Source organism: Magnolia sinica, chromosome 10, assembly GCF_029962835.1.
Source record: "Magnolia sinica isolate HGM2019 chromosome 10, MsV1, whole genome shotgun sequence".
NCBI classification, from domain to species: domain Eukaryota; kingdom Viridiplantae; phylum Streptophyta; class Magnoliopsida; order Magnoliales; family Magnoliaceae; genus Magnolia; species Magnolia sinica.
In genome coordinates this window covers 88,232,720-88,253,418 of record NC_080582.1, presented here as the reverse complement: position 1 = coordinate 88,253,418, position 20,699 = coordinate 88,232,720, and the positions used below count along the sequence as shown (strand labels likewise).

Genomic DNA, 20,699 nt, shown 5'->3' with positions numbered 1-20,699 from the left:
TATGGCCCATATAATCAATGGGCAAATTATTTTGAGCTAGAACACCGACACTACGAAGCCCACCAGATGATGATGGGCTTGGATTTCACCCATGTGTTCCAACTTGGCTAGTGGTGGCATGTAGAGCGGCTAGGCAAGATTCATCTGTCCAGAAGAGGTTATGCACAGAAGGGGGAAAAAAATAATATTCAAGGGGCAAAATTGGACGGTTAAGACGATCCCACCTGTCTATATATTGGGCAATAATCCATCCAATGGAGGCCATAATTTGAACAGTCCAAATTGATGAACAGGCATGCGGCATATATCATGAATGAGTTGCTATAATTTTTGCAGGGTCTCAGTCAAAAAGTGGGTCAAGGCCCACAACCAAAAGTCGTTGAGCCAAAAATCAATTTCACAAGGATCAGCGAATTCAGTGATTGGAAAAACTCAAAGATTGAAAGAACAATATATCAAAGTATAAGTTTTCAAAGGTCCTCTTTGGCACAATTATAGCATTTTTGAAAGAAGAAACAAACTACAACAACTAGCTGGTGACGGTGTTTTCCCTCCCTCCATATAAGAATGTAGATTGTATTAGAAATTGCGATTTGGCTCGCTTTTGGAAATCTTCGAGGTATTATTCTCATTAGTTTTCTTCTTGAGGAACCCACTCAGAGCCGCTCTTGCCTTTGTCCACTCCCTCTCTGAATCGGCACTCCTCATGAAGGTGCAAACTTCACCAAGGGGAGTTGCCTCTATAGTTGTTTTCCTTTCATCAACAACTTTCTTTTTAGATTCTTTAGAGAGATGGAAGAAATTATCATTTGTGACCTGCGCACTTTCTTTACAGATACTCCTTTCACTTTCCATAGCATCTTGGATTTTCTCTTCCTTTTCTGACACCTCCACATTAGTGTCATGGGGTGCAATGACCTTGTCTTTCAAGATTCCCTGCTTCCTCACTTCCAAACATTTTGAACTGTCTCCATTAGATTGAATTGTTGCATGCTTTACTGACTTCGGTGCTTTGCTGCTGATGGAGTTGACAGCGGCTAAATCATTGGATTTTGGCAACCTCTGTTTCATTGAAGTAATGCCTGGCAGAACATGTGTGATACTGAACAAACTGTTGCCCGCCTCACCGACAAGTTCTTTCCACGAGGACTTTTGAACCCAGGAAAGACCTTTGGCAGACCGATTGTCATCTGATTTCAGCTGGGTATCAACGGGTTGTGCTTCTGCGGAACTCTCCAGCTCTCTGGAATGCACTTCTGAGCTTCTTCTCTTCACGAATTTGATGGATGATTCTTCTCTGTCATTTTCATTTGCTGCAAGTAAACGAGCTTTCTTGTTCAACATGGATTCTGAATGATTAGTGGATCCAGTATTCTTCCTTTTCTGAGCTTTCGTTTGCTTTCGGGGTGGCCCATCATTAGGTGGAAGTTTACTATATTTCAGGTCCTGGAGATCCAAAGCAGCAGACATAGAAGAAATCAATAATCAATTTTTCCAGGCAAGGAGATGTAGAAGTAGGAAGCAGACATAATTCAAAAAATTAAATAAATAAATAGGATGCAAAGCTACTATCTGATGAGGGCAGGGAAAGGCCTAGCCCTGTAATCTTTATTTTGAGTATGTAAGCGAGGACGATACCGGATAGCTTTCTTCTAGGTGCTTTTTTTAATGTTGTGAAAAGTGATACCCTTGACTGGTCGTGAGGTTATACGAGAGGGGTAGACCATATTAGGAGATCGGGGCATCCTTTATTGCTCTAGTTCCAAAGATAGAAAGAACAGAGAGCTTGAAGCATTTTAGACCCATAGCTTGATTGGCGGACCATAAAAGAAGTTGGGGAAATTGATGACTAGACTCAGAAAGGTGCTTGGAAATGTCACCCTAATGTCATAGGAAGCATTCATACACAGGAGGCAGATCCTCAATGGAGCTTTGGTATCACATGACTGCATCAATTATAGATACAGGTTGGGAAAGCTGGGCATCATTTGTAAGTTTGACATGAAGAGGGCTTACAACCATGTTAGTTTGAAGCTATTGGACTATACGCTGATAAGGGCAGGCTTTGGGGTGCATGGATGTGTTCCAAACAAATTATTAATCCTATTGAAATACCAATTCATCTAATTTTCCTTGTGATCCAAATGGGAAAAAAGAAAAAAGAAAAAAAGGAAAGCAACGGTCATTTTGGGACTTAGAATTGTCAATTTGTCACTATTTTTAGTAGAGTGGATGACCCGAACACTCGCAAATGCTTGGGAATTTACAAAGATAGCCAAAAGGCTCTTCGAACTTCAATAGAAAGAAAGGTAGCATTCTTTCTGAAGCACACATGAACTATGACAATTCATGAACCTGAATTGCCAATTTCACCAAAATCTCTTTTTTCTTCATTGTAGATTTAGAACAAAAATCCCATCCTTTCTTTTTTCCTTTTTTTGAAAAGGTAATATGGGATCAAACCCATGACCTCAATGTTGAAATGCACTCAGTCTACCACTGAGCCATGGATGGAACCCGTCCAAAAAAATCCCTTTATTCTTGAGTAATCTAGAAATCATGTCAATTTCAATTTCAACTTAGAGAATTTGTTCAGAAAACACCAAACCAGATGGATCCCTTTTGGAAGAAAAGAAGCATCTCAAGTGTCTTTGAATGTCATCACTCATTCAAGTGCTGATCAAAAAACTGCATCAGTGATCCTCTAAACAGACGTACCTGATCCTTTGACCCATGAATCTGCATAGAACCCGATTCCATCACTATGTTTGTCACAAGATTATCCTCTTCTGTAGATTGAGCTGCTTCCATCTCATCAGATGGCACAGCATCAACTAAACAGCTGGAATAGTTTCCTATACCATTTGATGCGATCATGCTGTCTGCAGCAGTCACATTCGCTTCCCTTTCAAAGAGTTTTTTCATCACAGAAGTCATGACATCCAGCTCTTCATCGTTTACCCCATCAAAATGGGTGTTGGGAGTGGAAAGACGTTTTCCAGCTGCAGCTTCAGAAGGCGTGCAATGCTCATTGCAGTCGCAGAAATGGGTGGGGAGAGAAGGAACCTCAACACGTTGGAAACTGTACTTGTGTTTGCCGGTTCCACTAAAAGGTAAAGATTTAACCTGCATATGAAGCGTCAGTCCAGCTATAGATATGTTTATTCTACTCTAAACAAAGATACCATTCATTTTTTAGGTTTTGAACCATATTGTATTCATTAATGGTAGCGGTGGGTGTAAGTGTAACAGCCACAACCATTACCATTGCAATATGGGTCATAGCTGCTACGGTCTACTTCTTCTTCTTCTTCTTTTTGGAAGAAAAAAAAAAAAAAAAACATGCATCAGCCCCGTAAAGGACCGTTACAGGTCTCTTTTCTCGTAACGACCATTACGGCACACCTTGGTGTGAACAATAAAGCATCTTAGTTCACGTTGCACCAATCTATCAGGATTGCCTTCTCCTTTTTCAATATGATAAATATTAATATCATCTGAGTGATAGATTATAGGTTTGATTTGGGTGGGAAATTATCGATTCTTTCAAAAATAAAAAATTGGCTTTACTCAAGCTGTGCCCTTACAAATTAAGAAAACATGGACTCAACTAGTTTGCAGAAAGAAAAGAAGAGGGAGAAAAAAAAGAGCCAATTTCAAGACAAGCATAATAATCGAAAGCATTGCAGGCAGATCAATGAAAGTTGAAGAATACCTTGTACAATTTGGGAAAGAAAATGTTCAGGTGAGTCTTGTCATGGCCCGTATTTGAATGGAGAGGGAGATTTTTAGGAGCTGCGCTTAAGAGTTGGGAGTCTTGAGCCCATTCTCGCTTCAATCGAAGTAGATAATGCTCTTTAGCCTTATCAAGTTTCAAGCGACCGCCTTTCCAAATGCACCCATTGTACTGCATCAGTAAAACCAATTAGAAATCATATTTATGGAATTGAAAATTCAAAGGATACAAACAAATAAATCAATATAGAGAGAGAGAAAGGAGAGTTACGATGGAGAAGAGCTTAGAAAGAGCGGTAGGAGAGGAAGGAAGGAAATCAATGTAAGCGAAGTTGAAGGAGCGTCCTCTTCCATCTCCATCTTTGTTAGGAATGTTCTTGGATATCAACTCCACTCCCTTCACTATACCCAATGAAGAAGAAGAAAACCTTTTCTCCACATCTGAACTACTTACACTCCCATCCAACCCTCCCACAAATATCCTCACCACCTCTCCCTCCATTTTCTTCTTCCCACAAAACCCTGGGCCGTTTGGATGCCTGTAACTTGTGTAAAATGTAAGAAAGTTACAGGTGACTTTCTTACGGTTTGTGTTTGGGGGAGAATGTTACAGGTAGCAAAGTCTCAACCTGTAACTTTCTATCAGGTAAGATTGCAAGAAATGTAACAGAGGAATTAGGTGTTTTTCAAGTCACAGGTTACTTTGTTACAGGCAACGGCTATCCATTTCGGATTTGGGAGAGGGTGGTGGAAACGCAGCTGCATTGAAAGTGCACCTACCTGCGCTCACCCAACGTCTCTCTCTCTCTCTCTCTCTCTCTCTCTCTCTCAGCGTCTCCTTCGCTCTCTCTGCTCTCTCTCGCAGCGTCTCCTTCCTCTCTCTCTCTCTCTCTCTCTCTCTCTCTCTCTCAGCGTCTCCTTCGCTCTCTCTGCTCTGGCAAGGGAAGCCCTAACCCTTACTGTTTTACTTTTTTATTTTTTCCTCTCCATTTTTTTCTTTTGTAAGTGCGGAACGGTGCTGTTTGGCAGGGGCGGTTTCGGATGCCTAACTGTGGGGCCCACAGTGATGTACTTTCCTTGTATCCACACCGTCCATCCGTATTGAAAGCTCATTTTAGGATACGATCCAAAAAATGAAGCTGATCAAAATCTCAAGTGGGCCACACCTCAAGAAACAATCTTAACTAAATTCCTACTTTTAAAAACATCACGGTTCCACTAAAATATTTATTTTCCATCCAACAGAAGCGGTTTGCCTAGTGAGTTACTCACTTTAGCGTACCGAGTAAACTCTACGACGTCCACCATGATTCATGTATTTTATCCGCTCCGTCCATCCATTTTCCCAGATAATTTTAGGGCTTAGAACCCAAAAATGAAGCATACGCAATTTTCAAATGTACCACACCGCGGGAAACAGTTGACTTGAACCTTTACCATTGAAAATTTCTTAGGGCCACGGAAGTTTTGGATTAAGCTTATATTTTTGTTTTCCATTCATCCATATTTGTATAATCTTATAAACAGGTTGGATGACAAATAAACATTACCATGGAGCCTAGAAAGGTTTCATAGGTGGATATCATTATCCTAACGATCCTGTTGTGGTATGATCCACTTCTTCTTTCTATATGTTCAATTTTGAGCTTAACTCCTTAAATTAGATGGAAAAACGGATGGACGGCATGGGTTGACCACATACATTCAAGGTGGGCCTAACTGAGTTTACTCGGTATGATGAGAGCGTCCTAAGTAACTCAATCCGAATTCCCATCTAACCTATTGACAAGTAAATCAAATCTCTCATCACTGAGTAAACTCAGTTGGGCCCACGGTGATTGTATATGATTTATCCATGCCATCCATCCATTTTTCTAACTTATTTAAGGGGTTGAGACCAAAATTGAAGTAAATCCAAAGCTCAAGTGGGTCATACGACAAGAAACAGTGGGAATAATGATTTCCACCATTGAAACCTTGCTAGGCCCCACAGTGATGTTTATTTGTCATCCAACATGTTTATAAGATCATACAAACATAGATGAAGGGGAAAATCAAATATAAGCTTGATCCAAAACTTTTGTGGCCCCCAAGAATTATTCAACGTAAAAGTTCAATTCACACGGTTTCCTGTGGTGTGGTTCATTTGATCTTTGGATATTATTCATTTTTTAGACCAAAACTTAAAATTATATGGTAAACATGGATGGATGGATTGGATATAATACATAAATCATAGTGAGCCTTAAAGAATTAACTCAATATGCTTACTTTCGCTGATAAGGTAACAAAGACGGTGCACGAAGATAACAAACAAATATCATCTTGACCCATAAACTTTTGTGCCCATAAGAAGTTTTTAATGCGCAATTATTATTGTTTCCTATATTAGGATCCACATGAGATTCAAATCTTCTTATTTTTTGAATCATGTTCTAAAATGAACTTTTAACATGGATGAACGATGTGGATCTGAGAAAAATACATTGCAATGAGCTCCATAATTTGGGATCTCACACACCTTGATGGATTCACTCAAGTTTGACTAGCGACGTTAACCAATAACTATATCACTACTAGTTGGTGCTTTGTGAGCCTTGCATGTGTTTTATCTATATTATTCATCAATTTTTTCATATTATTTTAGGGCTTTATCCCAAAATGGGTAGATCTCAATCTTAGATGTTCATGATTAAAAACTTCCTAGTATCGACTATAATGTTTATTTGATGTTTTACATCATTATTAGGACATAAAGACCTGGATGAAGGGAAAAACAAATATTAATTTGATTTTAAACTTGGATTAGAGGTCGTTAACTCACATCCACCCGTTGGGTAGTTTCCACATTTTGGTAGGCTTGGGCATAGCCTGCACCTAGTAACGCTTTACCAAGATTGACATTTCTTCCATGTAGGGCCCCTAGGATTGACCATGCATTACAGAAAAGCAATGAATGATAAATAATGTATGAACGTATTATTTTCATAACTAATATATATAGTTGTTCTGATAAATAAATTTAACGTACAATTATAATTTCATGCAATTTGGCATAAATTAGCACATAATTTACCGCATCATAAAATATTGCAACAAAACATTCAAATCAGTACATCAACTTACTTAATCTGCTTCAACCAATCTTCTACTATTGATGGGTCAGATGCACCATTGAATACCGGTTGTCGCAACTTCGTAAACCTTTTAAGTAAATCTACCTCACGACACCGATCAAACCTTAGTGGAGATGTGTTCCAGTGATGTTGGGATATCTGATTCAAGGTGGCTAACATGTCCCACTAAACGACAAATTAATCCTGCTATTGTTTTAGCATTGTCGTCATCTGTGTTACCAACTCAAAAGCAGCGTCCCACGATTGAACATTTGGTCATGCAATGTGTAGACACTAAAAAATCGACACCCACGCTGATTAGTGTTTTTAATATGGGTGATTATGGATGTTGGAGTCGCCACTAGCCGAATAATCTCAAAATCCCATAGTCGGCTAAAACTGCAGAATATGTAAAGTCGGAGAAATCTGAAGACTTCCCTCCTTTAGATTGACTCCTGGTCTGTTATCCGGGATTATGGGTAAGGGACCTTGGTTACAAAGAGGGAATGTGTTAGGCACCCTCTCTGCCCATACAAATGTACGGTCTCTACTTAGTGTAGTAAAATAATCTCAATGGATGATATATGCTATGGTCGAGATGGGACTATGCACACACGCGGATTTCTGATGTAGCAAGATCCGAGACTTCGGCAAGCCATAAAGTATACGTCCAATGGCGTGTCTAGAAGGCGGATGTAATGATGCTTATGTAAAAAGGTAAAGAAGAATGAACTAGATTACTAGGAATTTCTGATGTGATAGGATCCGGTGTACGGCAAGTTATAGAGCATACGTTCACTAGAAATCTAAAGGAGCAGGGGGGTTGAGAAGGGAATAGATGTCATGGTGAATGCTTGTATGTAAAATGAATGGATCTTTGGTTTGATCTTTAAGTGAGCTAAGGTATGGATTGAACCATGATCAATCTAGGCTAGATTTATGGATTGGAAAGGTTGAGAGGAAGGCTACGGGATGGCTGGAAATTTTGGATCGCTGAAGGCTTGGGAGCTCCTTCCCTTTCCTTCACTCTCTTCCTCACTCTCTCCCTTTCCTTCTCACTTAGCCTTAGAAATGTGAAGTGGCTTATTGAGGATGACTCAAATGAGAAGAGGAGAGAGCTATTTATAGCCTTCTCCAATGACACTGTTGTAAATAGGGGGTAGGTAAGGGTTAAAATTAGGAAATGGAGGCTTGCGATTGGCTAGGGGGAGAGGAGTACCACGTGACGTGTTCCCATTGGCTTTGGGGGCCGGTAAAATGGTAAATAGTGAAGATGGGGAGGGTAAATACCAGAGAAAGTTGACTTTTGGACGCTGGGACAGCTGTCCACACGCGAGCCGCATGTGGCTGCACTCTGAGTACCGCCGACGGTAGTAAGACTACTGTCTGAGCTCTGTTTAGGCCAGGTTCACGCGTGCGGGCTTTGTCTGATGTGCTGGTTCAAACAGTAGCTTCTTTCTGGGGTTTTATGACTCGGCCAGGTTGGTTGGGGCTTGGGTAACGGGTTCTAGTCGTGGTATAAGGTATAGGTGGGGGCTGTGTGTGGATTGAACATTTGGATCAAGGTTTTGGGTCTTGGTTTGGAAGTTTAGAGGTTTTTGTAGCAGGGTTAAGTTTAGGCTATGATTAGGGTTTGGTTTAAGGTGTGATCATGGTTCCTGGCCTGTCTTGGCCTTTTTCAAGATGTTATCCTGGGTGGGGTATCTACACAATGTTAGCTCGAATAATAGTTGTGGATAATGGGAGTTGCATGCTATGTCATCTGTCATGTTAACTGGAGGTAGAGGTGGTGGATGAGTTTGCCTTACTTCATTGACTTTCTTCTCATCTTATTCGTCAGGAGTTATTCCAGATTCTTCGGGAATAAAGGAATTTGGTAAAGAATTATCCTAGAGAAGTGCACTTGCAGAGAGTATTAAATCACGAACACTATGCATCTTCTTAAGGGCTATGACTCATATAAAATGAATTAACATACATGGTTATATATATGAATGTTTATGTATATATTATATGTATGTGTATGTATATGTGTGTGTATATGTCTATATATACATATACACACATATACATGTGCATACACATATACATACACATACATATACATACATGCATAGATACATATACATATATATATATACACACAGATACACAGATACATATACATATATATACATACAATACACACACACATATACATACACACACACACACACATACACACACACACACACATACACACACACACACATATACCTGTTTGTGGGGAAACTCAAATCCTTCAGGTATAGTATAAAACACCTAGGTATATAAGACCTAGCATCTTATATATATAAAATTAACTCAATATATTTGGTTTTATCATGCGTGTTAATGTTAATTATAATGATAAAAATTAATTAAATTTATAGCCCAGATAAACCGCACGACATTCAATAGTAGGGATGTGATCTTAACCATAGGTGTGTGTTTGGGCCATCATAGTATGCATCTTTAATTAAACATATTAATTAAGTGCAAATCTCTATAATGAATATGATACATAAAAAATAAAGCCTAATAAAAAGCTCGAGTAGGTAATACCATATGAACATACAACTTTTATAATAAATTTTACAAATTTCTGATTGATATGGCGTATGAAAGCTTTTATTCAAACTTATATTGTATAATAAAAATAATGCTTCTCACATAATGATTAGTTTAGCTTAAGAATCAGTCAAACTACTTATCTAAATGGGCTCGATAAAATTACATACTTTTATCCAAACTTTTTTATGTGACAATTTGATTTTTAAACAATTTCATACTCTAAACTCTGGTTGGTGTGAATATAAAATATCTTACCTGTAATTAACTTACAAGTTATCCAAACACAAAAACTAAGTTACCTGTAAGTTAATTACAACTTATACCCAAATAGGATTACCTGTAATTTTTTTTCACGTATAAGTAAGTTACCTGTAACTTACAACTTAAAAAACTTATATGCATCCAAACGTAGCCCTTTTAAAAATTATAGGTTTGATTTGGGTGGAAAATTATCGATTCTTTCGAAAACAAAAAAAAATGGCTTTACTCAAGTTGTGCCCTTACAAATTAAGAAAACATGGACTCAACTAATTTCTAGAAAGAAAAAAAGAGGGAAAAAAAAAAGAGAGTCAATTTCAAGACAAGCATAACAATCGAAAGCATTACAAGCAGATCGATGAAAGTCGAAGAATAACATGTGTAATCTGGGAAAGAAAATGTCCAGGTGAGTCTTGTCACGGCCCGTATTTGAATGGAAATGGAGATTTTTAGAGCAATGCTTAAGAGTTGAGAGTCTTGAGCCCATTCTTGCTTCAATTGAAGAAGATAACACTCTTTAGCCTTATTAAGTTTCAAGCGACCGCCTTTCCAAATGAACCCATTATACTCAATTAGTAAAACTAAATAGAAATCATATTTATGGAATTGAAAATTCAAAGAATACAAATATATAAACATATATATATATATATATAAAGAGAGAGAGAGAGAGAGAGAGAGAGAGAGAGAGAGAGTTAAGAGAGAGAAGAGCCTATAAAGAGTGGTAGGAGAGGAATGCAGGAAATTAATGTAAGTGAAGTTGAAAGAGTGTTCTCTTCCATCTCCATCTTTATTAGGAATGTTCTTGGATATCAACTCCACTCCCTTCACTATCCCTAATGAAAAATAAGAAAACTTTTTCTCCACATCTGAACTACTTACACTCCCATCCAACCCTCCCACAAATATCCTCACCACCTCTCCCTCCATTTTCTTCTTCCCAGTCAAATCAAACCTATAACCTAGAATCGATAATTTCCCATACAAACTTATAGCCAAATTTCTGCAAACTCTCTCTCTCTCTCTCTCTCTCTCTCTCTCTCTCTTGCCCCCCTGTTATGCCCTTTCTACACTTCAATAATTCTTTTTTTTAACCATTTGTTTTCTGCACTTGTAATGCATGATCCATCGGCATCGGGACCCACAACATTATTATTAATATTATTTTGCATATGGTAGCCTTAGAAATGCGTTCTGGACATAATGGACAGTTCAGATCAATCAATTGGATCGTCTAACTGAAGGGATGAAAATAGGAGCGTTGTAAGTATAGTGCTTTAATAACACTAGAGCATTTCTCATCTATAAATAACTTCAATATTAATGGTAGAGGTGTACACGAATTGAACCAAGTCGAGCTTGGCACAGCTCGACTTAGCTTGGCTACTGGCTGACCCTAGCTTGAACTCGGCTCGGCTCGATCCTCGAGCCTGACTGGCCAGCTTGGCTCGGTTCGATTAACAACTCGGGCCAGTTCGAGCCGAATTCAAGCCAAGTTCGCCTGTGCAACATTTTCACAAACACATGGAATGCACCTTCAAATTTTCACTGTATGTAAAACATCATCAACGGTTTTACAGGTATTTCATCAAACACCTTGTAGGTAACATCAAAATTTTATAAAATGGTATTTGTTTCATATGCATACCTTCTTTGCCACTCGTTGACACTTCTTTGAGTCATTTCATCAAACAATTGGTGAGCAACATCAATATCAAAGTAATCGAGTCACTGAATTGGTTCGATCCGAGTTTGATTCGAGCTGGGTTCGATCTGAGTCAAGTCGAGCTCGGACAAGCTCGAACTTGGTTCGAAATTTTTTTGAGCTCAAAAAATTAGCTTGACTCAACTCGAACTCAGTTTCAAAAAATTAGGTCGAGTCAAGCAAGCTAACTGAGCTAACTCAGTTTGTGTACAGCCCTAATTAACAGTAGGCATTCAATTCCCCCCTTTTCAAGTGGTATGATCCACTCGGTAGTTCAATTCTCCTCATTTTTGGGCTCATTCTCTAAAATGAGTGGTAAAATGGATGGGCAGCATGGATCAGGCACATGCATCATGGTGGGCCCCACCAGAGCTGGCTGACAAGAAACCTTTTCAAGGTATGTACTGAACACTTATTCACGGCCATTTATAGGATAAATGGAAATGAAACAAAAAAAGAAATCATAATATAAAAGCTTGAAGCACTATATTTTAAGATTTTATGATATTTTGAAATTCTCATGATTATAACACAACGGTATCATTTAGGGCCTTTTTTATTTCATCAATCACTAAGTTATATAATGGAAATGTGTAAAGATTCTAATTCCCTTGTCCTTATTTAGTTTTGAAATTTTTATGATAATGGTATGAAAAAGAGTAATGATTATAAATTTCTTTTATCATCCTTTAATTCCCAAGTTTAGTTGAATGGTAAAAATTATAATGATGACATTTTTTTATATTATATAATGAGATAATTGGCGAAACAAACAAGCTTAGTGTGTATCATACGGCTTTCGAGTGCCACTTCAATCTTGAACCTTACTTATGGCATGATTATACTACAACCAAGACCATCCACATCACTAATCCAATTATAGTTTTAGAAATGCAGCCACTCAACATTGGGATTGAAATTTTAATGGACCAAGTGATTGTAAATCGCATTGGAGTTATTTGGGCCCATTTGGATACCACCAAATAATTTATTTTTTTGTAGATAAGTGAATTAATTCAAATAAGCAAGTTTGGTTTATGATTAGTTATTAGTATTTTTTTTTTATACCAAAAGGTACATAATTACTTCACTTAAAATTTTTTTTAGCTTTTTTACTTTTAATAGGTTGTTGAAGAGAGGCATCATAAGAGATGAAAGAGAGAAGTTGATAAGTATGATGTTTGCCGGACATACAAACCTTCTCAAGTAGAAAATAAGATAAGTTATTTATAGAATAAGTAGCTTATCTTAAGTAACTTACGATCCAAACACCCCCTTAGGGCCCGTTTGGATACCACCAAATAAGTTACTTTTCTACTTACAACAATAGATAAGTAACTTATTTAAGATAAGTTTCGGTTAAGATCAATTATAAGTAGCTTTTTAACTTAAACGGTACTCAATCACTTCAACATGATAAGTAGAATTTGAATTTTATCTTAAGATTTCAAATTCAAGATCTTTAATGCCAAAGATTTTTACTCCATCAATTATATTTGATTATGTCTTTGATCATTTAAAAGACGGGCCAATTGGACATATATATATATATGTATATATATATATATATATGTATATATATATATATATATGTATATATATATATATATATATATATGTATATATATATATATATATATGATAGTTATCTCTCTAGGCTCCGTAGGAGTTTGGATGAGGCTGGAGGTTATCTGGTCGCATCATATCCGGTGGTCATGCGCATGGAGGTTTGCCTTTCAATGATCTAGTAAATATTGTTTACACCCATTTTCGGGGCCCAAACTTGGCCCAATAAGAAATTACCACATGGTGTTACTAAATGTTTAGTGCACATTAGAAGAGTACTTGCACAAAAGAAGATCTTTAGTCAATTTCCCTTTAGCGTTATGTATTTCTCTATTAATACGATGGTACAAACCCTTCTACACACCTTTGAAAGGGTGAATCGTCACATGCCAACATTCCCATTTATGAAAAAACATATCGGACACACTTATTAAAGACCTGTCGAGGAACAGATTTATCATGAATCTGGCGATGATATCGTTGGCGAAGTTATCTCTCACAGTCATTACAAAATATGATATTTTTCCAGAGACGTTCGGAGAAGCAGTAGTGATCGAAAAGTATCCAAACATCGAGAGATGAAACCCTTGTTGTAACGCCTTGAAAATTGGGGGTCGAACACAAACTCGACTACCAAGTTCCAACGCATCACTTATGCAACATAGATAATGCTGATTAAATGTTGTCCATATTAGTGCATTAAACATGAATGGGATTATACCAAAACAACATATCATTCCAGAGATAAGTGAATTTTGAAAGCGGAAGACTGTATTAGATGTATAAGATATATGAACTGTAGTAAGTCTCCGAGGTATGATCAGGTTACTAGGTTAAACATGTACATGTATACCCCCAAAATGTACAAAATGAATATATATGTGTGCTCCAAAATACAATCATAACGAGTGTAATGATATCTAGTTAGCATCCCTGTAAGCCCCGTCAATCAGAACACGGTCTACATAGACACGCCGGATAGCTGTATATAGGAGAAACTCTCCTCATCATCATAAAATTCTGGCTCCGCCTCACAGGCTACGCCATCATCTGAACCTACAACAGGGTCTGGTTGGTGTGTACAACACCGTCCCGTAACGTGGGAGTGAGTGATCAACTCAGTGGAACCATAGAGTAAAGGTTAACATGTTATCAATTCAGTCAAGCAGTAATGATAAAGCAGACATATCAGACATTCCTAGATACTCTTATTAATGCAAGGATGAAATGTAAGCATGATGCATGCCCTCGCCTACACTCCCTCATGCGACACCATCTTACGGTCATGGCATGCTTTCTTCCCTTTGTGCTCTCAACCCGGGGCACATGCAGTGCGATGTAATGAGCGTGATTACTAAGTTATTATTAGTCTCTTTCATACAGAAGGATTGAGAAGCTAAGGTACCTCCCTTATATCAATTCTCAAACAATGATCCATTCTAGGGTCGTCAGTCCTAGTAAATCTCATATGATGTTACGGTTCTATGTCACTACAAAGGGCTCGTCACCTTATCAGTGCATACCTAGTGTACTCCTGTTACTACTTAAGGGCCCATCGCCTCTATGCAGTCTTAACGTATGCTCGAGGTCACTACAAAGGGCTCGTCACCTTATCAGTGCAGGCCGACAGCTCGAATACAGTGTCCCATACCACCGTATTCGGCTCACGAGACTGTGTTGCTCACTGGTCACTACGGAGAGGCTCGTCACCCCAGCGTAGGCCGACAGCTCCACCACGGTGTCCCATACCACCATGCCCGGCTTATGAGTCTTAGCAGATCGAGGTACCAAGGTTTAAAAGGATTTTCACTGGTGAGTTTGGTACCTTAGATTCAAGCAGTAGTGTCTATACATGGTGAACATACATCGGGTCAATCGGGTTACTTGACGAGCTCGACTAGTACGAGTGCACGTTGAGTTAATCGACATGAAGTGCGTAAGCACTCCGTGTGGCCTAACCACTGCCAATATCCCAAGTACGGCTCGGATTCATCGATCACGTCCTATGTGGAGAGACAACCTCAGCCACTAAATCAGAACCTGTTACCAATTGCCTGGACTATTTCATAGTCCCAAACACATTCAATTATAACAGATAATCATACAAGCTAATCAGAATAGTAATGGATCAACAATTCTAATCATACAAGCATGTGAGCATTTGATGGATTTCAACTTAACCATGAATTCACACATAAGTAGTGTCTAAGTAAAACAGACAAAGAAGATAAGTTACATGGAGGAAGTCATACACATTGTTAACGTAGTTGAGAATCTCTTCTCAATACCCATATAAAGTACAATTTATTACACACTTTTCATTCAGACATTTCTACAAATACTTAGACTACATATTCCAACATACATGATGTATGTTGGTAATAACACGTATTAGGGAAAATCCTTACACTAGGGAGTTGCCCCGTATACCACAAGCATATACGCACGGCGGATAATCATGGCATGCATGAATCCGGGTTCCATATTCATTTAATCATTTTCACAAACACTTGGGCTACACACTTTAACATATATAACGTATATTGGTCGTGGCGTGATTTAGAGCAAGTCCTTTCGCTAAGAAGTTGTCGCATATATAACAAGCATATATCCACGACAGATAATCATATTCGGCATAATTCAAAATTCCATACGTATTCAAATATCACAACATATATATAGAACACACTATATGTCACATAGTTCATATATACTTGTAAAACGAAACAGACGACGCATTTTGCATATAAAATAGCACCCACGTCAGTTATAAATCATTAACACATTGAAAGCCTTGAAAACCATAACCTATACGTTTATAGTCCGGACCTTTCACCGGTAGACTCGTAACGAACTCAGTTTTAAAGCTAAGTCTTTGTCTACGACAGATTGACAACCTATAGCATAAATTAGGTTAGCTAATTCATAACTTACACTATCTGAAACCCTAAAACAGATTAGGGTTAAGTTTTCTTACCTAAGAACGGGATTGGTATCTCCCGTATAGCGACACAGGAGTGGTGGCTAAGCACGTGGAGCGTCAGGGAAATATCCCAACATCTATCTCTCACACTCTCTCTCTCTCTCTTCCTCACTTTCTTCTACTCTTTTCTCTCTTCTTTCCCTTAGGGTTTGCAAAAATTCGTATGACATATGAGAGAGAGGCCCAGGTTTGATGGGAATGGCCCCAGGGCCAAGGTTTACTTAGGTTATATCCAAATATGGACTGTTCCAGTCCAACGGAGCACTTATGGTGACCCATTTTCCACGTGCGATCGGACTTAAGTTCTCTGACCATGGATCTAGGTCAGGCTGAGTTTTCGTTCCGATCGGATTTACAGATCAGCCGTGGCGGACCAGTTTCAGTTCAACGGTCACGGTCACTCGATTAGGGCCACAAGCACATCGACATGTGTGGGAAATTTCTCCTAATCTGAGAGTGTATTTGGGTAAGATTCTGACGGTCTGAATCCTTATATTTGGTCCACAAGCGACGCGACTCAGATTACTTAAATTCGGATTTTTATTTCTAAATATTTTCATGTTTCTCACACACTTTGCTCCGGGCTTAAGTTGTGGATTTCTACACACAATCAAGACTTGATTTTCAAGGGGGTTGTCAAGTTCAGTGATGCAGTCATATCCGTATAGTTTCGGGATAATCGGACTTTCGACATGCGGTCTAGGTCCGATACGGAGTTTTAAGGTGCTCCCGAGAGCAACTGGGTTTTGAGATGGATCCTAAGTTTTAAGATAATGTAGCATTAATAATTCTACACATTTTAAATCTTGTAGTTCGTATTTAAAGTAGTTCGAGTTAATTCTATTGATTGTTCAGTTTAGCACTTAACTAAATCGTGCCCTAATTACGATAGAATAAGGTCTTAGGGTAGTTATACGCTCATTTCTGCCACTTTTACTTTGTATATTATTTTAATTATTTTTTTAATAGTTCATCATTAAGTCCACTTCATCCCTACCAAATTTCATTAGATTTTGTACTGTAGAAAAATTCTAAAAATTCTAGAAGTAGCAGCTGTCCAAACTAATAATTTTCGGATAGTTGTCACAACGACCTATATTTAACTATATTAATTATTTTATTATATTTTTCACTTATTTTTATATAAAACTATACTTATCAAGCTTCAATATGAATTTTGAATCACCTAAATCATAGTTATAACGAGGGAGATATGATTTTTCAAAGTCGTACGTACATTATAGAATTTTTCTGCCGAAAACGGGTCGTCAGCCCGCTGCGGCCCTGCCAAGCCCGCTTGGCGGCGAGGCCTCGCCAAACCGGCAAGCCCCTCGCAGGTCGCTGGACTCTGGGGTGATGGCTCGCCCCAGGGGCGATGTCTTCCCCCCCTGGGGGTGCCGGATACATGCGGGACCCACCTCGGGTCCCCCCGAATTGTGTTGCTTGGGCCCCCGAGTCCGTCGAGGCATTATCGGGTCTCATTTATAAACCAGAATGAGTTATTTGACGTACAATATATGATTTGGGGTAGAAGAAGCTAATCTATCTAAATAATGTATTTATTTCATAATATTCCAAAAGGTTAGTAGTCAAAATCCCATTTTATTTACATATTTACCATTTACACTAAGTTTTAGTTTAAGTATTGTTCTTCATCATTTAAACTTTAGGATTAGTATCTAATATGAAAGTACTTAAAAAATTTTGAAGAATAAGGTGGTGAAAGGTGAGATTTTTGAAGGAAATGAGAGATTTTGAAGGAAATGGGTTGAAAGAGGATTTGAGACTTTGGGATTGAGTTTTTTAGAAGTAATTAAGGTTTTAGGATCGACTCATTACCTAAGTACGTCTAACTCCAAGTTAGCAAAATCTGGGGTGTTACACTTGTCCAAGCCAACTCAGTTTGAGGCTAACCCGGTTTGAGTCTGAACCTAAGTTAGGGAATAGATTCTCATCGGATAACCCCAACCCATCCATTTATTGGGACAAAGGCAATGAGAGAGCTGGATGAGAAGGCAAGATCTAGTCTGCCCAATAATTTGGAGATAGGATGTCATGCCCCGAAAATCAGTACCCGAGTAGAGAGGATCCGATTTCGAGTTCCCGGGTATGAACTTAATAAAAATGCACGTGTGTCCTCATTCAGATTCACATTCATTCCATACACAAATAATCAGAGTAATGCATTTCAACTTAGTGGATCCAAAGCGAGCTAGAGATAACAAAATCCAAAAATATAGGGCTAATATGCAAATATACAATTCCAAACGTGGTGCCTGCCCATATGAGAATTATATAAATCACAATAAATGCAATATTTATGAATCTATAAGTCTACTATGGAGCCTCAAGTGCACCACCATCTAGTCATATTCTTGAGTCATATGCATATGTCAAATACAAGCAGTCAAATGTCAACATAGTTAATAAATATCTCTAAAATTATACTCGGGACATCTTAGTCGCTAATTTCAAATCAATCAAGGATTCCCATATCCAAGCCTATGACATAAGAGCGAAGGGTCTACAAGCAACAAGGAAACCATAACGAGGGTTTCATAACCTTGACAATTTATAAAAGGCATAATCGAAGAACATCTCGATGCCCCATACCAAACACATCAGCTTATCTTTTATTTTTATTTTTAATTTCCTAGCATAACTTAGCTTAGTTTAGAGTTATTGCCTATCGTGATCATCTAAGTTCCGATTTGGTTGGTCACACCCCCCTTAATTCGTCTGGTCTAGTAGGCATATCAAGTATTGATCCCTTTTCATTTTGTTTATTAATTTAGTTGTCCCGCAAGTTGTCAATTGTAATAAACATTATTTTACAATATCTAAAGAAATAGACAACATTTTACCTTATTTAATTTGAATATGTATCTTTGTTCATTTGAAAGTTGTTTTGCACTTAAAAGTGTTAGTGAAAGAACAAATTCTTAAGTTTATACTCACATCTATTGTCATAGGGCAAAAAGAACTCATTCATAAGGATTAGCCTCCATTTCTTTCACTAATCACCTTAACGAAGCATAAGTTTGGCCACCAAGAAGACTGCATCTCTGATCCCAGGCTCTAATTTGTTTGTATCGAATAAGGGGACACCAACAATTCAATCAACCTTTGAGCAAGCAGACTTTACACGCTCGCACATCCTACTTACACACATGTGTACAAAATCTAGACACTCGGTCATATAAGTGGTCCAATTTGATTGAATTGAGTGCAACAAATGCTACCATATTAGGAGTAATCACTTCCTTTTATTTCACACCAACTCCTTAGCGCATCATTTGGGAGGATGGAAGAGCTCTTTGCATATGCGAGTTGTCACCACATTTGCCAGCATTAGATGACATTTCTCCAAGTACCAAAAGGGGGAGGAATGAGCACATAATTAAGATTGCTAACCAAGTACCCTTAAATTATCATTTTTAATCATCTTAAAACGATAGTGTCTGAGTTTTTTTAAAGTGGAAAGTAAAAGTTTTACAAATCATGTTTTAAATCTTTTAGGATCAATTTTCATTTCTGTATAAACAAATTCTAAACTCTAAAATAGACAGCTCATATCATACCTTAACATGGCAAAAGATGTGAATGAAGGTAATTAAAAAAATCACAACCTATGGCATAACCGTAGATAATGAAAGAAATGGCCCAGTGCACCCCTAATTAGTTATGTGGGCTGGATGTGCAGCCAATGTGCTACTTATTGTTTTCTCCAACAAGCAAAGTAGAAAACAATGTGCTACTTATTGTTTTCTCCAACAAGCAAAGTAGAAAACAATGTGCTACTTACTGTTTTCTCTTCCAAACATCTCCAACAAGCGGTCAACCAAACCTCACTACAAGCAAAGTAGCTTATTTTACTGTTTCACCATCCATGGTAATATTTGTTGGGTTTTTCCAAAACAAAAAACAAGAGGAAGAGGAAGAAGAAAATGATGGGCTTTTCAAATTTATAAAGAAAATAAGAATGGGCTGTAAACTATGCTAGTTATTGGTGACCATTCGTTTGTGAACGGTGATGCCTAAAGCCTCATTAAATTTCAAATTAAAGGTAAAGGGGTGCCATTAATGTTGGAAGGAAATCATTATTGAATAAGCATGACCTTGAAAAGTCATGTATATAAAAGGCATGTACCTTTTCACAAAAGGTACTCTTTAATGTCTCATGGAACTCTAAAAATAATTACTACTTGAAATAGTTGTAGAATTTTCAGGCAGGAATGCACGCTGTAAAAGTGTATTCAAAGTGTGGATTTTCAGTTTTATCCACATTACTCTGATTGTGTAGAAGAGACTAGTTGTATCCCATGGGCAAATTTGTTGTAACCCTCTTGCGAATATCACCTTGTATACTGGAGGCAGATTGTAATACACCTTGAGCTTATCCTCGAGTGAATATTTTTTTCCATCTTTCCGCTGCTAGTCTAACAATATTTTCTATTTATATTGATTCATCATCACGTCTGAGGATAAAAACAATACCTCCCTGATTGATGAGATTCAGTCCAAACTATCTAGGGTGACCTGTGAAAAAAAAATAAATAAATAAATAAATAAGAACGAAATACAGCTTGGGATGAATCATCATTGCTGTAATATTTGCCTCACTCTCGGAATGAACAAATTATTTTTTTGAAGGGAAATATGCGATCTTGCTCATCAGAATAATGTTCAGTGTGCTGATGCATATGATTTCATACATGTGGGGCCACGTCTGTGCACAGCACAC

The 20,699-nt window shown here is 37.9% G+C and overlaps 1 protein-coding gene across 1 annotated transcript; it reads right to left on the bottom strand.

Annotated features, from left to right (window-relative positions):
• Nucleotides 1-435: 435 nt before the first annotated feature.
• Nucleotides 436-4,556, bottom strand: LOC131217684 (protein REPRESSOR OF SILENCING 3). The gene is made up of 4 exons (XM_058212650.1): nt 4,007-4,556; nt 3,716-3,907; nt 2,719-3,126; nt 436-1,446 (listed from the first exon to the last, which is right to left on the bottom strand). Exons 1-4 carry the CDS (start codon nt 4,235-4,237, stop codon nt 580-582), a joined length of 1,698 nt encoding a protein of 565 aa, XP_058068633.1. The 5' UTR covers nt 4,238-4,556; the 3' UTR covers nt 436-579.
• Nucleotides 4,557-20,699: the final 16,143 nt, after the last annotated feature.

Bases quoted from the DNA above. Each gene is read 5' to 3' on its own strand.
- LOC131217684 (XM_058212650.1), bottom strand. From the start codon at position 4,237: ATGGAGGGAGAGGTGGTGAGGATATTTGTGGGAGGGTTGGATGGGAGT. The intron at 3,908-4,006 runs GTAACTCTCCTT...TTACTGATGCAG, and splicing joins TTTCTAAGCTCTTCTCCATC to TACAATGGGTGCATTTGGAA. The intron at 3,127-3,715 runs GTATTCTTCAAC...CTTCATATGCAG, and splicing joins TCTTTCCCAAATTGTACAAG to GTTAAATCTTTACCTTTTAG.